We start from the raw sequence: 16,417 nt of genomic DNA on the forward strand, positions 1-16,417 counted from the left end.
AAATCTTTTTTTTTTTTTTTTTTTTTTTTTTTTTTTTTTTTTTTTTTGGTGTTAGTGGGGATTGAACACAAGGCCATTACTCTGAGCTACTCTCCAAATCTTTTTTTTTTTCCCGAAGCAGAGTCTCCCTAAATTGCCCAGGTTTGGCTCAAACTTGGAATCTTCCTTCCTCAGCCTCATAGAGTGCTGAGATTACATATGTGTGCCCCCATACCACCAAAACCTTTTTTCTTTTTTGTATATAGACTTTATCCTAAAATTTCTTTTTTTTTGAGACAAAGTTACTGTTCCTCTGGGCTGGCCTCCCAACTCCTGTGCTCAAGTGGTTCTCTCATTATCCTCCCAAGTAGCTGGGGATACAGACTGGCTGCCATGCCTGGATGAGTTTATTTGTTTGTGTGTTTGTAGGTTTTGAGGTTTTTGTTTTCCTCTTTCATTCCTGGGAATTGAATTGAGAGAGCTTTTGCACTGAGCTGCATCTCAGTTTTGTCTCACTAAGTTGCCAGGCTGAGCTCAAACTTGTGATTCTTTTGCCTCAGCCTTGGAGAGTGCCATGATAGTCATGAACTGCAGTGCTTGGCTAGAATTGTTTATTATTTTTATTTATTTATTTATTTTTGGTACAGGGATCGAACTCAGGCCCTTGCACTTGTGAGGCAGGCGCCGGAACCACTGAGCTAAATCCCCAGCCTGTTTATTATTATTTTTAAAACGGAAGTATTTGTCTTTTCTGTGTATTCAGTTTTAACATAAAAAAAGTTTTTTTCTTCATTGCATTCACTGAATTAAGGTAGTATTAAATAACCATGGTGAAATTGTAGTGTCTAGATTTTATTTTATTTGTATAGATTTTATTAAACCCCGGGCCCATGCTCTTGGGAGGCAGGCACCAGAACCACTGAGCTAAATCCCTGACCATTGTCATTTTTAGGAACACTTATTTTTAGGTATGCATACTGAAGCATGAATGAAATGTATCCCATTTTTTGCTTCTCAGTAGCTCAAGGGTAGGAGAAGTAAGTGCTGTATAGATGAACTTTTACTGGTCTTGAGTTTCTAGCTGTTGAAACTTGATAATGGGTGGTACATAGGCTTTTGTTGCACTTTATGTTTTTAGCAATTTTCATAAGTGCTTTAAAATAATTATGATCTAATGGACATTCCTGCCTAATTACTAATTATAATTTAAATAGGTTTAGCATTCCAGTTGTATTTAAGCAGTTTAGTGTTGGTCGCTGAATTTTTTATGTACCTCATCAACAGCACCTACTTAAGCATGTTTTTCTCTTTTAATTTATTGTTTTAATGGTTTATATTGACAAATCTTTATAATAAATTTCTGGTTGCTAGAAAATATTTTATTAGAATTTTTGCCTTTATCAGTGAAATTGACTTACTGGCCCTTTATTCCGTACTGAAGGAATTTTTTTCCTTTCTCCTTCCTTCCTTCATTTGCCATCTAGATTTCTTATTAAAACTGTACTGTCTTCATAAGATAAACTGGAATGATGCCTTCTTTGTTTTCAGTGGCTTGAAATAGTTAAATGATCCTTTCATCATCTGTTCAGGGTTACATGGAATCCTTCTGGTCTATGTCCCTGTTTTTTGTTTTTTGTTTTTTGGGTTTTTTTTTTTTTTTGGCACTGGGCATTGTGCTTGCAAGGCAGATGGCAGAACCACTGAGCTAAATCACCGGCCCGTCTTCCACATTTTTGATTTGACCATCTGACTGTGTTTACTCTGTTTACTCTCTTGAGTCTGTGATTATGTCTTGTGTTCTGTGTTTGCTCTTTTCCTTAATTGGGCTTGTGAGGAATTTGTTTCAGAGAATCAGCTTTTGGATTTATTTACCCTTGTATTTTTTCTCATAATTTCAGTTTTTCTCTTTATTAATTTTTTCTTCATGTTTTCTTTTGATTTATTATCTTCATTTCTGGATAGTATTTTACTGTGTCCCATAAATTTTGCTCCATTGCTTTGTAGAGACAGCTTATAGTTTTGTTTTTGAACCCTTCTTTACCTTTACCTTTCTAGTAAAAACAGGTTGTGATTTGAGATTATCAATTATAAAAAAAATACTTAAAATTGACTTTTTTTAGTAGTGTAGGAGATTGAACCCAGGGCCTCAAATGTGCTAAGCAAGTGCTTTACCACTGAGCTACATTCTCAGCACTTTGTAAATTTTTACTATGAAATAAAGTCTTACTAAATTGTCCAAGCTGGCCTCAAACATGTGATGTTCCTGCCTCAGCCTCCTGAGTAGCTAGCATTAAAAGTATGTCACTATGCCTAGCTAGACTTTTTTAAAAAATGGTAGATGAACAATTTTTTAAAAAATTTAGCTAGACATGCTACATGGGAGGCTACAGTGGTAGGAGGATCATTTGAGCTCAAGTTCAGGACCAACCTGAGTAACATAGCATGACACTATCTAAAAATGGCAACAATAAAGTCTGGCATGGTGGCACATCCCTGTAATCCCAGCACACCAGAGGCTGAGACAGAAGGGTGGCCAAGAGTTTGAGGCCACTGCAGGTACATAGTGAGTTCAAGGGTAGCCTGAAATACATAAAGAGACCCTGCCTCAAACAAACAAAAAAACTCCCCACCTACAGTGAGGCTCTGGGTTCAGTCTTCTGCACTAAATTTTTGTTTTTATTTATTCTATTGAATCATGGTTCTCTATATCTGTGAAGTCAGATTTATTGGCTATATTGCTCAGTCCCTCTTGTGCCCTTGCTCATTGTATTTACTGAGTCTGTCCAATTCTAGAAAGAGTTTGTTTCCTCCTTTGAATTGTGTTAATATAATCTTGTATTTTTCATTGTATTTTACCCATAGTCCACCTGATTTCTTTCCTCTTCCTTTAGAAAGTTTTACTTCTTAGCAGGCTGTGATAACACACACCTTTAATCTGAGCTACTTAGTAGGATTGCAAGCTGAAGGCTAGCCTGGGTTATTTAGGGAAACCCTATCTCAAAATTTATAGAAGGGGCTTTGCTTAACATGCATAAAGCCCTGGGTTCAATCCCTAGTACTGGGGAAAAAATACTTTGCTTTTTTGTGATCCTTCTCCGGCCCCCAATTGTTAGGTTTTATTTACTTAGGTAGTTTTTATTTTTAATTTAAGTCTATTAATACAATTTTTCTAGAATGTCCTTTCTATTCAAGAGACCTAAATTCACTCCTCTAATACACAATCCTAGACAGCTCATTAATGTATAGACTCTATTCTTTATTCTTTTTGGGAAAATTTTGTTGTTATTTTCCTGCATCTATTCCTTTTTCTCCTGTGGGAATTGTTGATGTTAACTTTAAATAGCTTTCCTATATTTTTAAGATCAGAGCTTGTAGTGGGTCACAAAAAGAAATGAAACTATAATCTAAGTCTGCTATGAGATGTAATATTGTAGAGTTAAAAGCTTATGAATCCCCTGTTGCTGTCTTACTTTGGCTAACCAGGTCAAATGCTTTGGAGTATGAAGACCTCATTTCTCCCAAGATGCTTGGGAACATTTCCATTCCAAAGGGGATCAGGGGATGTGCAATGTTCAGGAATGATAAGGGTTGGTAAAAAAGGAAAACAACAAAGTGAAAGAAGCTTTTTGCTAAGTTTCTGCTCTCCAGAGAGAATCAAATTTGACTGTAGTCACAGCTCTTGATCTTGCCACTGAAGTTTAGCCAACAAACTTTGTGTTTCTGGAAGTTTTTAATTGTTCTATTTGCATAAAAATTCCATATTAACTCAGAAACTATTGTCACACTTCTCAAACACTCAAGTCCCATTAGTCCTTCAACTTGTAAATACAGTTCTCATTGTGCCCTGCACCCCAGTGTCAGGTCTTAGGATGGTCCAGAAACTTCCAGCGGATGGCAGCTGTGTTCAAGATATAGTGCTGTGTTAGGGGCATCCCTGCCTCTTTGAAAGGTTTTGAAGAGTGAAGAGAAATTACCTACTTCCAGAGGCTGAGAGTTTGTCTTTTTGTCTTGTTGCATCCTTAGTGCTTAGCCCATAATTACTACTGGAAAAATGTAAATATTGAAAATATGCAGCATGTATTAGTGCTTTCATCAACTTTGAGTTTTGAACCCTAACTTATCTTGATGATGAGAAATGGTTGTTTTATCATTTCTGAGTGGTGTTTGAGATGCGCTAAATGGGACATGCATCAGCAGGTGCCCTATGTGTGAGTCTTTGCAGGCTGTTCATGCTGTAAAATGTGCATGTGATGCACATACAGACATTTGGGTTTTGTTTTGTTTTTTTAACAGATAGAGAAAACAACACGAAAGATGTCTAAGGTAAGATCACACTTCATCATTTATCTATAGTATAAAGAGAAACGGCTTTATGTTTTCAGACTTTTTTTTGTTTTGTTTTCTTTTGTTTTTGAGTCAGGGTCTCACTATGCAGTTCAGGCTGGCCTTGAGCTCACTCTGCAGTTCAGGCTGGTCTTGAATTTTTGGTGATCCTCCTGGCTCTACCTTCTGAGTGCTGGGATTGCAGGTGTGCACTACCATGCCTGGTGAGTGTTCAGACTGTTTATAGTCAGGATTTATGCATTTGATTCATTCAAAGTTGTGATTTGTCATTCTAAAAATTTTGAGCTCTTTTTAATTTTCTTTTTTCCTAAATATGTCAATAATAATCCAGTTAAGCCTCCTTTGGCCATTCCCAGCAGACCAGTCACATAATTAAAAATTCTAGTAATTTATCATAATGAAATTGATGGAGCCTCTTAAACTTGATAAATTGGTTTGGGTTGCCCTTATAAATTGGCCCAGAGCCCTGAGATAAATTGCTTCTTAAAGCACATATGCTGAGAAAAGTGGAATTAGTTGTTAAAAGTGGAAGGTAATTTCTTGCTGCCTTTATTTTTGAGTCTATGGGAAAAAAAATCATCATACTAGTTTTTACTTTTTTACAAGTGTTAATGTAGAAAACAAATAAGCAAAACAAAATTAGCATTTATCACACCACCCCAAAACAGTTAACATTTTGTATATATTCTTTTTCTTATTTTTTTGAGAGAAAGTCTTGCTAAGTTGCCCAGGTAGGGCTTGAATTTGAGACTCTCCAGCCTCAGGCTCTTAGAATTCTGGGATTTTAGGCATGTACCACCAAGCCTCACTATTTTTACCTTATGAGTATATGTACTTTCACAAATGTAATCCTAGCCAGGTGTGGTGGCACATTCCTCAAATCCCAGCACTCAAGAGGCTGAGTGATGCAGAATTTTTTCTAGTTTTGAGGCCACATGTGTTTCCACTACATAGTTCAAGGCCATGATGCACTGCATAGCAAGACCCTGTATCAAAAAACAAACAAAAGCATTGTAATCCTAAAAAAATACCATGCTATGTTGTGCCTTTTTCAATTAATTGATAAATTAAAATTTTTTCATTTTCATTGTGCCCTTACCTAGATTCTAGCTTTGTTTTTATTATTCTTGCTTTATCATCTCTTTATCTTTTATCAGACATTCTTCCATCAGGAAACATTGATGCTTCAGTGTTAGCAGCTGTGATCTTTCTCAGTCTTTTCTTTCTTGGTCTTTGACAGTAGATATTCAACATCCCACTCCTAAATCACTTGAGCTATTTTGGTGATAGTCTGTCCCATAAAGCTAGGAGAGTAGCACGAAAAATAACTTTTTCTGGATACTTTTTATAAGTGCACAACACCTGGTCAGAGGCTGTTCAGAGGCTGTTCTTTAGCTAAGCTTGTTAAATAAATAAATCTACTTGTCATTTTGGTACTAATTGAGAACTTGATTGATTTTTTTAAAAATTTGATTGCTTTTTCCTGTGACTGTATTTACCTCGTCAGAATTTGAAATTGCACGAAGATTAATTAAACTTATGTTTTGTTTGTATTGCCAAATTGCTAAGCAGAATATTGATTCATTAAATGTTAATTTTAGGCCAGTATATAGCTAAGGAATTACAGTAGATTGATTTTTCTTCTTTTAATGCTAAGTGAATACTGCCCAGCCAGGTGTGGTGGTACATGTATGTAGTCCCAGCATTCGGTTGGCTAAGGCAGGAAGATTGCTGTGAGTTTGAGACCAACCTGGGCTACATAGTGAGTTACAACTACACTGAGGGCAGTCTCAACTACATAGTGAGACCCTGTCTCAAAAAACAAAAACAAAAAAAAAACTGAATACTATCCATGTTTACTAATGTGTAGGCTTTTTTTGTTTTTGTTTTTGTTTTTATTTTTTTCTTTTTGTATCAGGGATCAAACTCAGGACCTTGCAGGCAGTGGAACCACTGAGCTAAATCCCCACCCTGTGTAATTTTTTAAAAATTTGTAAGAACTGATTACCTGTGTTTGTCATAGTTCTAATTGATTATATCTTGTAAATAACATACGGTATTTATTAGCTTTCTTTTTTAAAAATCTTTTAGCAACAACCAGCTCAGTTTATAAATCCAGAAACTCCTGGCTATGTTGGATTTGCAAACCTTCCCAATCAAGTTCACCGAAAATCAGTGAAAAAAGGTTTTGAATTCACGCTGATGGTGGTTGGTAAGAAATAAATTTATAGGCTCTGTCCTTTTTGACTTGTGTTGTATAGTATTGTGATCTGTATTGTAATAGTGAAAATTTCTTTGTTGTCAAAACCAAATACTTTTCAAGATTTGAATATATATTACATATGTGTAGTATATATGTGTGTAAAACTATACACACATATTATATATTTGTGTAAAACTATACACACACATTTGTTATAGGTATTCAAAGATACATATGTTAGACATTTTTGCCTAACTGTAAGATGATCTTTCCAAAAATCCCCTTACCTAGAGGCATTGAACTCAAGACCTTCACACTGAGCCTTATCCCCAGCCTTTAAAAAAAATTTTTGTTTTTTTTCTATTTTGAGAGAGGTTCTCAGTTGAACTTTCAACTTCCTACATAAGCTTGCCAGACAGAGTGCTAGGATTAGAGATGTGCACCACCATACCTGTTGTCATTTCTTTGGTTATTTCCTTGTTTTTATGTGTTGTGTACATTTTATGGAGAGATACAGAAAAAACACCTGTCTCCAAAATGGGAGGGGGTGAGCAGTCCAGTGAACAGCTTGGGCAAGTACAACTTGGCAAATAGCTGAGTTTATTGGGGTTTACTTATAAAACAGTGGTCAACTTGGGCCATAGCACCACCAGAGTCACCCCTGTTTTAGGATACTAGTGTCATAGGTCACTAATTAAAACAGCAAAAGTGAGAAGGGTCCTCAGGAAGAATGGTGTGTGCTTTGTTCCTATCCTCATCGTGAAATTGCAAGCACTGTCCAGCCACATTGATGAATGACCTTGCTAGGTTGGAGTTTGGCACAGAGCCTCAGCACCTGAGTGGGGGCACTATACAGCTACATGGAAGAAGGTTACTACGAGATGGAGATTCCTAGATGGGTAGGTCTCAGGACAGTTTTTCATTATCATAGGTAATGAATGTTTGCAGTCATTGTGACAGCTAGCATCCAAAGTGGCCTCCAGGGATACTTCCTCCTGGGGTTCTCACCCACCTCCACACTGAATAGGGTCTACTTGTATAGTAGGACATTGCAGAATAAAGGTGTATTGCTTCCAAGAGTAGATCCCAAATGACACAGTGTGTGGCTTCTGCCTGCCTTGAGTTACACAGCGGTAGGGCCTGCTGTCCTTGGAGAGGACCTTGCACAGCCAGAGGAAACCACTCCACAAAAGCCCTCTAGCCCTAGGTAGTCTTCTAAAGCTTGATTGTTGTTTAGAGACCCCAAGCTAGAGCCACACCCTTAGCCACAATCAAATTTCTCACCCCAAAAGTCTGTGAGTTATTGTTTGTGGTGATTATAGCCTCCAAGTTTTGCAGTAACTATCAGATATTAGCTGATACTGACAATACTCATTGAATTAGAATTGTAGTTCTTATTTAAAAAGTTACTAACTCAGGGATTTAGCTCAGTAGCACTGTGTCTGCCTCGCAAGAGCAATGTCCTGTGTTTGATCTTGGGAACCAAAAAAATTTTTTTTAAAATAATCAAAAAGTTACTAATTCCTAAAGCTATAGGAATGGATTTATTTGAAACAAATAACAGTCCTTACTGTACACTTTTGTTAAGACTTACTTCTTGAAGTCCCTTGAAGTTGGGCTATATATAGTGTATAGTGTATTTTAGTATGTCCATAGAGCTTAATGATGAACTATTTAGTTAATTCTTAGTAACTGCAAAATACTCAAATGAGGGTCAGCATTGGAAAAGGTTTATGATGTTCATGAATGAGGACAAATGATTGCTTCTTACAGTTAATCATTCACAGGCCTGAAATGAAGGAAATTGTGGAATCTTTGGTGCAGAAAGGTGGATGTCAACATGTATTAAGGAGTATAGTAACAAGATTGTAGTAGTAATATAAATTTAGGTTCCTGGTAGAAAATAGAATTCCAGTGTTTAGTTTTATATTACTCAAAAATAGGCAGTGACATCTGTCTCTGTCCATATTAGAATAAGACAAGAGTTAAGCTCTTTCTGTAGTAGGTAGGAGAGTAAATATCCTAGATTTGTAAACCATACAGTTTGGGGCACAACTGTTCTATTCTACTTTAACAGCAGGAAGGCAGTTATAGATAGCATGTACAGAAACAGGCATAGCCCTGTTGTAATAAAGCTTTATTTACCAGAACAGGTAGCAGACACAATCTGAACTGAAGTCCATAGTTGCTAGCCCTGGAAATAACCAGACTGGCTATACTACCGTAAGTAAGGAGAAGACTAGACAAAATATATGAACTAACTCTTGGAAGGCATTGGATAATAGGTAACACAGAAGCTTGGATCCTTAAGAAGGGAGGTAATGGTACAGACTGTCAGGTGACTGCAGCTTTCTGCCCTATACCTGTCTGTGCCACAAGCAAGGGTGGGGATAAATCGAGCACACAGCAGTTTCATAGAGCTCAAGAAATAGATCATAATTAAGGGAAGCTGAGGTGACTGCAACCTGATGTACGTAGCAGGACAGACTACAAAAAGAAAAGAAAAGAAAAAAGAAAGAAATAGTCACTGGGGATCCCTTAGAGGTATGTGGTGAGCACTAACTTGTGAGGCACGTAAGATTCCTTGAATCTGGGTAAGATACAGTTCCTAGCAGGCTGAGCTGACTTGGAGACTGAGCCAGGCTGGAAAGCACACATGTAGTTGGGAGAGACTGAGTTCCAGCTAGATGAAGAAGAGAAAATCCTACTGAGCATCCAGGGTGCTCAAGGGAGACTATACAGAATTCTTGCCTTGGCATGGGACGAAACTTGATGAAAAAGCTAACAAAACTTAGAAACAAGCCTTGGAAGTATCAGGGTTTTTTACAACTTGCTAAGACAAAAAACATCACTTACTGAATACATCAAAATCCAGGCATTTGCACGCTGGGACATGGTTCAGTGATGCAGCATTTGCTCAGCACATGTAAGGCCTTAGGTTATATCTCAAGTCCACATACACATGCACACACATCTCAAAAAACAAAACTCTAGGCCTTGCAGAATGGCATTCACAATATCTTAACATCCAATACAAATTTGGGAGTATCAAATGTGGAATATCATGTATTGTACTATATAATTAGGAGAGAAATGAGGCAATAAAAATACCCAGAGATGACAGAAACAGATTTGACAAAGAACTGTTTTAATATGACTTCTCACTATGTTGCTTAGCCTGGCCTTAAAATCCTCCTGCTTCAGCCTCACTATACTTGGGATTACAAACCTGCAGTTCCATGGCCAGCTTTAAGAACTCTGTCTTAAATATGCTTCTGTACTTAAAAACATGAACATAATGATAAATGGGATAAAATAGAACTAAGTGGAACTTTAAGATATTAAAATATCAATTTGAGATAAATTTTCAGGATAAAAATAACAGCAAATTGTATATGATAGAGAAAAAAGTAGTAGGTATTTAAACTAAAGTACAGGAGAAAAATGCTAGAAAAAAAAGAAAGAAATTAAACATCGCCTCAGTAGCCTGTAATATACAATAAGCAGTCTAATATACAGATTAGAGTCACAGAGAAGAAAGGGTAGAAAAAATGAAAAAGAATGCCTGAAAATTTTCCATATTTGATGAAAATTATAAATGCAAAGGTTTCCCCAGATCCAAGTGAGTAAACAAGCACCAGGTGAGTGAATACAAAGGAAACTACAGTAAAGAACATTATAACAGGTTACAAAAAAATAGTGGTAAACATTAAGCAGAATAGAATCTTAGAAATAGCCAAGAAAAAAGAAAAGATTATATAGTGACAATCCAGGGTGAGAATAGTTGGGCGTGATGGCACATACCTACAAATCCCAGCATTCTGGGAGGCTGATGCAGAAGGATTCAAACCCAGCCTGGACAACTTAGTGAGTCTGTTTTAAAAAAGGCTGGAAGGGCCGGGGATTTTAGCTCAGCAGTACGTTTTCAAATAAATAAGCTGAGAGGGCATATCACCATCAGTTCTGCACTATTAGAAAGTTCAGATGGAATTCTTCAGGTTGGAAGAAAAATTTCAGATAGAAACTTGATCTACATTACGGAATGAAGAGTACTAGAAATAGCAAATATGCAAATAAATAGGAAAGATTTTTCTTTTTAATTTTTTGCAAAGATAATAGTATGTAACATGTAGAAATAAAATTGCGGCCTAAGCACTAAAAACAAAAAATAGATGAAAGGAGGCATGCTTTTGTAAGGTTTTGGTGCCTTTTATGTGAAGTAATAGAATGTTGTTTGATTACTGTTACGTTAATGGTACATGTAGTATACTCCAGAGCAGTTACCTGGGGAAGCCCAGGTTTTACTAAAAATAAATAGCATTGATGAAGTAGAGTATTAAGAGTAATTAATCCAGAAGAAAGCAGGGAAAGGATAGATAAGACAGTAACTGATAACCATAATTATATGTGAAGGAGCTAAGTACAGTGGTACCTCAGTTCATGAATTTGATTCTTTCAACTATTTTGGTTGCAAACTGAGTTGGACACAAACTGAACCAAATTTCACTGGTTATGTTTAGTATTGACCTTATGGGGAAATTTGATTCGATTCTTGTCCAGGTCTGTTTGCAACCAGATTGAGGAGAGAATTGAGTCAGTGAACTACTGAGCAAGGTACCACTTTACCTCAAGTATAAAAGACAGATTTTCAGAATGATTAATAAGGAAAAAACATTCTCAATATAGAAATTCAAAAATACATTAAAAATAAATGAAAGAAAAATCATCATGTGAACCCAATGCTGACAAAGCTGAAACAGCTGTATTAAGAACAAGACGCTTCATGTCTACTACTGGAATATTACCAAAGGTAAACATGTCATAAATATAAAGGAATCAGTTATTTCCAAAGTGTAACATGTTAGATGTATATGCACTTAATAAGAGCTCCAAAATGCAATTCAGAGTCCGATCATAGAAAGAGATATGTATACTACAAGAATATTTAATAGGCTTAGTAATCTAGAAACTCAGCAAGATTATAGAATATTTAATAATACTGTCAAAGAGCATGACCTGATTGACATTTAGAGCATTACATTGAAGAGCTGCAGAACATACATCCTTTTGATGTGCCCATGGGAAATTCACCAGAAGTACTGTGAGCTGTGAAAAGCTCAGTATGATGGGACCAAGATAATAGAATAGTCTGTGACCACAAGCAACATCAGAAAATATTTTATGCTGAAGGAAAATGAAAGACAACGTATCAGAATTTGTGGTATGAAGCTGGATGTTATGGCACATACTTGTATCCCAGTGCTTGGGAGCCTGAAGCAGGAGGATTGTTGTCAATGTGAGGCCAGCCTGAATGACATAAAGAGGCCCTATCTCAAGAAACAGCAACAATAAAAAAAGAATTTGGTGTGAAACTACAAAAAACAAAGGTTCAATTAAGCCACCAAAATTTATCATGAAGTTGAAAATGAAGAACAAACTAAGACCATAAATAGAAGAAAGAATAAAGTGCAAAAAGCAGTGTAAAGAGGAAATAGACAATACTGAAAATTGAAACCAAAAGCTAGATTGGTAAAATTGATAAGCCTCTATCTTGATTGAGCAAGCAAAACAGAGACCCACGTAGCAATACTGTATATTGGGAAAGAAGAAATCACTGTTATAGATCCTGCAGTTGTTGGAAAGCTAATGGGATAATATGAACAACTTTTGGCAATAAACAGCTCAGGTGAAATAGAAAAATTCGCCGAAGGACACAAAACTGAAAGAAATAGAAAATCTAAATAGTCATATATCAAATAATTCATCTTAAAACTTTTCTAATAAGAAAACTCTAGATTCAGATGGTTTTATTACTAGACTACAGCAAACATTTAAGGTAGAAAAAATACAAATCTTATATAAAGTTCAGAAACTATATGAGTAAAAAATACCTCTAACATATTTTATTATGCCAGCATTACCGTTACAAATGACAGGAGAAGTACAGACTAATATTCATAAGCCCAAACACAGACACCTTCAGATTTTAGCAAGCTCAGCAATACTATATGTAAAAGGGTTACTAGTAATCAGTTCTATAATCTACGTGTTGCTAAAAAATCACTGTGATATTGAAAAATTATGTAACAAAAACCACTGGCTTTGTGGAGAAAAGTGTGAGTATGACACTCAAAACCTTATTCCTGTGGAAATCAAGGTAGGAACATAGCATTGTTTTTACATATGCCAAGTGGTGTCTTAGGTGATTTCCTGCTGTCATGACAGTATCACAGATTGGGCAGTTTTTTTTTTTTTTTTTTTTTTTTTTTTTTTTTTGAGACAAGGTCTTGCGCATTTCAGTCTGCCCCTTTGGCTCACTCTTTTTTTTTTTTTGAATTGAATTTATTGATACATTCTAGGTAGACAGTACAGTTACATTCATTACTGGGATCTTGTACCTTTACATGCCAGGTCTTGGTTCTCATTTTTTCCCCTTGTCCCCACCCTGCCTTCACCCCCTCCTCCCCACCTTCAAACACTTTAATTCCATTTATACATTTTCTCATATTTTTTTCCTTTTCCCTTATTCCCCTTTCCCTATCCTTCTCACTGTTCCTACTCCTTTGGTCCTTTTCTTCCTATTTCACATTGCTAATTGCCCCTTAGGATCTTGAGTACTATTTTAGTTTTTCACACCAGAGAAACTATTCGGTATTTGCGTATGTGTGACTTATTTATTTCACTTAGGAGTATATCCTCAAAATGAACCCATTTACCTATGAATGAATCTACTTTCTCATTCTTTATGGCTGAGTAGTATTCCATTTTATAGAAAAACCACATCTTCTTTATCCAGTTTCCAAGTGATGGGCAGATGGGCTGTTTCCAAGTTTTAGCTATTACAAACTGTGCTGGCTCACTTTTTTATGCATTCTGGATACAAACATTGTCAGTCCCGACACCACAAGTACTTCTCATTTATGGCTTTTTTGTTTCCTGATTGGTATTTGTGTCAGTCAGCTTTTTCATGCTATGACAAAATGCCTGGCTGGCATAATGGGAGGGGGCGAGATTTATTTGGCCCATAATTTCAAAGATTTCAGTCCATGATCAGCCAGCTCTGTTGGTTCCAAGCCTGTGGTGAGGCAGGAACATCATAGTACAAGGGCATAACAGGAAAGCTAGTCATGGCAGCCAGAAAGGAGGAGGAGGGAGGGAGAAAGGAAGGAAGGGAGGAGAAACACAATCCAGAAACACCTGGATTATACCTACAGGGGCCTACCTCATAACAGCCCATGCAACTGTGAGCTCATCAGTGATGAATTAACCCATTGTAGAGGTTAATGCCCTGTGATCCAACTGCATTCCAAAAGCCCCACCATCTCTGATCCTTTATTGTTGTTACTGGGGATCAAACCCAGGACTTTTTCAGTGAGCTATATCCCTGTCGTCCCCCCACCCCGCCTTTCTTTTCTCTTCTTTATTTTTAAATTTTGAGTTAGGGTTTTGCTTAATCTTTATGCTACTTAGGTGAGGCTTGAGTTTGGAATCCTGCCTTTGGCCTCCTAAAGTGCTGAAATTAAAGGTGTGTACCCCTACATCCAGCTTAGGATATTTTTTTTTTTTTTGGTACCAGAGATCGAACTCAGGGCTTGCACTCTTGAGGCTGGTGAAATGCCACTGAGCTAAATCGCTGGCCCTGGGACATATTTGATCTAATGTCTCTTAAATCAAGTAAATTTTTAACAAAGCATGATCTGTTTTTTTTTCTTATCTGATTACTGTTCTTCATGTCCTATGAAATCTTGTTTGCCCATTTCCATCTAGAAATTTAAGATTTACATTTAGGCTTATGATCCAATTCAAATAATTTTTTTTCCAATTCAAATAATTTTGAGGTACAGTATGTAGAAGTTGAAGTTATTCCCCATTTATTCATCCAGCTAATATTTGTAGGAAGACTTAACTTTCCATCACTAAATTACCTTGTCCTCTTTGTCAAAAAACCAGCTGACCTTATATTTGTGGATCTCTTTCTGGGCAGCTGTTCTGTTCAACTGTTCTCTGTGTGTACACCCCTGACCATATCATCTTGATCACTGTACTCAGTCTTGATACCTAGCAGTGTTCTCTCTCTCTCCCCCTTCCCCCTCTCTCTCACTTTTCCCCTCCTTCTCCCTCTCTCCTTACTCCCTCCCCCTCCCCCCTTTTGTCTTTTGAGGCAGTCTTGCTATGTAGTTCAGGCTGGCCTTGAACTCCCTGTGTAGCTCAGGTTGGTCCTGAACGTATAGTGATCCTCCTGCCTCAGCCTCCCTAGTGCTGCATTCACAGTCATGGGCACCACACCTGGCAGCTCCAGCTTATGAACTGTTTCATCAGTTCTAGGGTATTGGCATTTACATTTTAAAATTTAGACTTAGCATGTTAATTTCTATTTTTCAATGAGGAAAATACACAAATGGCCAAAAAAATCTGTGTAAAGAGGTTCACATCTTTAGTCATCTGGGAAATACACATGGAAATCAGCATATCCCGTAAAGGGCTGCAGTTTTTAAAGGCTGACAGTCCAGTTATTGATAAGGATATGGAGCAACCAGAACTCTTCCAATTTCCAACATAAAGCAAAATGCTAGAACCACTTTGAAACCAATTTGGTGCCTAGGAAGTTGGGGGAGGGATGTCACAGTCTTGCTGTGTAGCCCAGACTGGCTTCAGGTTTGCTATGTCACCTAAGCTGGACTTGAACTTGTAATCCTTTTGCATTAGCCCAAATGTGAGGATTACAGGCCTGTGTCACCATACCATTGTGGAACTTTCTTAATAGTTGGGTCCCAGCAGTCTTCCTCTGCTCACAAAGACTGGTATGTGAATATTCACAACTACTTTTCTTAAAATAGGCCCAAATTGGGAATGGCACAGGTGTCTCATATCAAGAATGGATTAGCTGGGGATTTGGCTCAGTGGTTCTGCCATCTGCCTTGCAAATGCAAGGGCCAGAGTTCGATCCCTGGTACCAAAAAAAAACCCACAAAAAACGGATTAACACATTGCTGTGTGTTTATGTATTGGAATATTGCTCAATAGTGCAGAGAAACACTGCAGACAGATGCAGCCAGACACAAAGAGGCCATGCTGTATGATTCTGTGTAGGGGAAGTTCCAGAAAAAGCAAAGCCAATATATAGCAGACATATTTTCCTGCAGTGGAGGTTATAGACAAGAGTTGACTAAGTCTTACAGAGGAATTGTTGAGGATTATGGAAGTATTCCTATCTTGAGTGGAGTTTGGTGTTCTGAGTGTAGGTACTTTGTCAAAACTAATCCAACTGTACAGTTTTTTTAATGGGTATGTTTAGCCAGATGTGCTGGAATAGGCTGTAATCCCTGTACTCTGGTGGGCTGAGGTAGGAGGGCCATAGGTTTAAGCCAGTCTAGGCAACTTAGCAAGACCCTGTCTCAAAATTAAAGGGCTGGGGTTATAGTTCATTGTGAAGGCCTTGGGATTTATTTCTCAGGAACACACACATAAATCATATCTCTATAAGGTTTGCTTAAAAGAATACAGGTAGTTAGGGAGTTAAGGAAGAAATGGGTAGCGGAAAACTAGAAAATTTATCACAAGTACCACCACCTTTTAAATCATCCTATTAGCACAAGAAAAATATATCAGAAGACTCTGATATACAAGATTGAAAACAAGAGCTTGTGAAGAGGACTTAAACCTCAAGGAAGCAAGCCAGTTGGGCAGATTGTTGTGAGAAAACCTCATGGTCATGTGGCTGAAGATTTGAGTCAGATTGTGAAAACTAGTATCAAGTTATCTGGACCACATTTATGCGGGATGATTGCTTAATTTATAAGAAAAGGAGATTTTAAAAATACAAAATTTAAGAAAAAAACTTAACTAACATTACTTGATAGAAAGCTGGATTTTTTTTTTTTTTTTTTTTTT

The 16,417-nt window shown here is 37.1% G+C and overlaps 1 protein-coding gene across 6 annotated transcripts in view; it reads left to right on the top strand.

The window, feature by feature from the left end:
- Nucleotides 1-16,417, top strand: part of Septin2 (septin 2) — a 41,283-nt gene that overhangs the window by 5,466 nt on the left and 19,400 nt on the right. For all 6 annotated transcript variants that reach the window (XM_010606647.2, XM_010606642.3, XM_010606645.2 and 3 more), the window contains 2 exons: nt 4,273-4,302; nt 6,415-6,535. In XM_010606647.2, coding sequence (XP_010604949.1) covers nt 4,294-4,302; nt 6,415-6,535 — 130 coding nt within the window. In that variant the 5' untranslated portion in view covers nt 4,273-4,293. The remainder of the gene's footprint in view (nt 1-4,272; nt 4,303-6,414; nt 6,536-16,417) is intronic.

The sequence above is a fragment of the Fukomys damarensis genome, unplaced genomic scaffold (assembly GCF_012274545.1).
Source record: "Fukomys damarensis isolate Sample0158 unplaced genomic scaffold, DMR_v1.0_HiC HiC_scaffold_16, whole genome shotgun sequence".
NCBI lineage: Eukaryota > Metazoa > Chordata > Mammalia > Rodentia > Bathyergidae > Fukomys > Fukomys damarensis.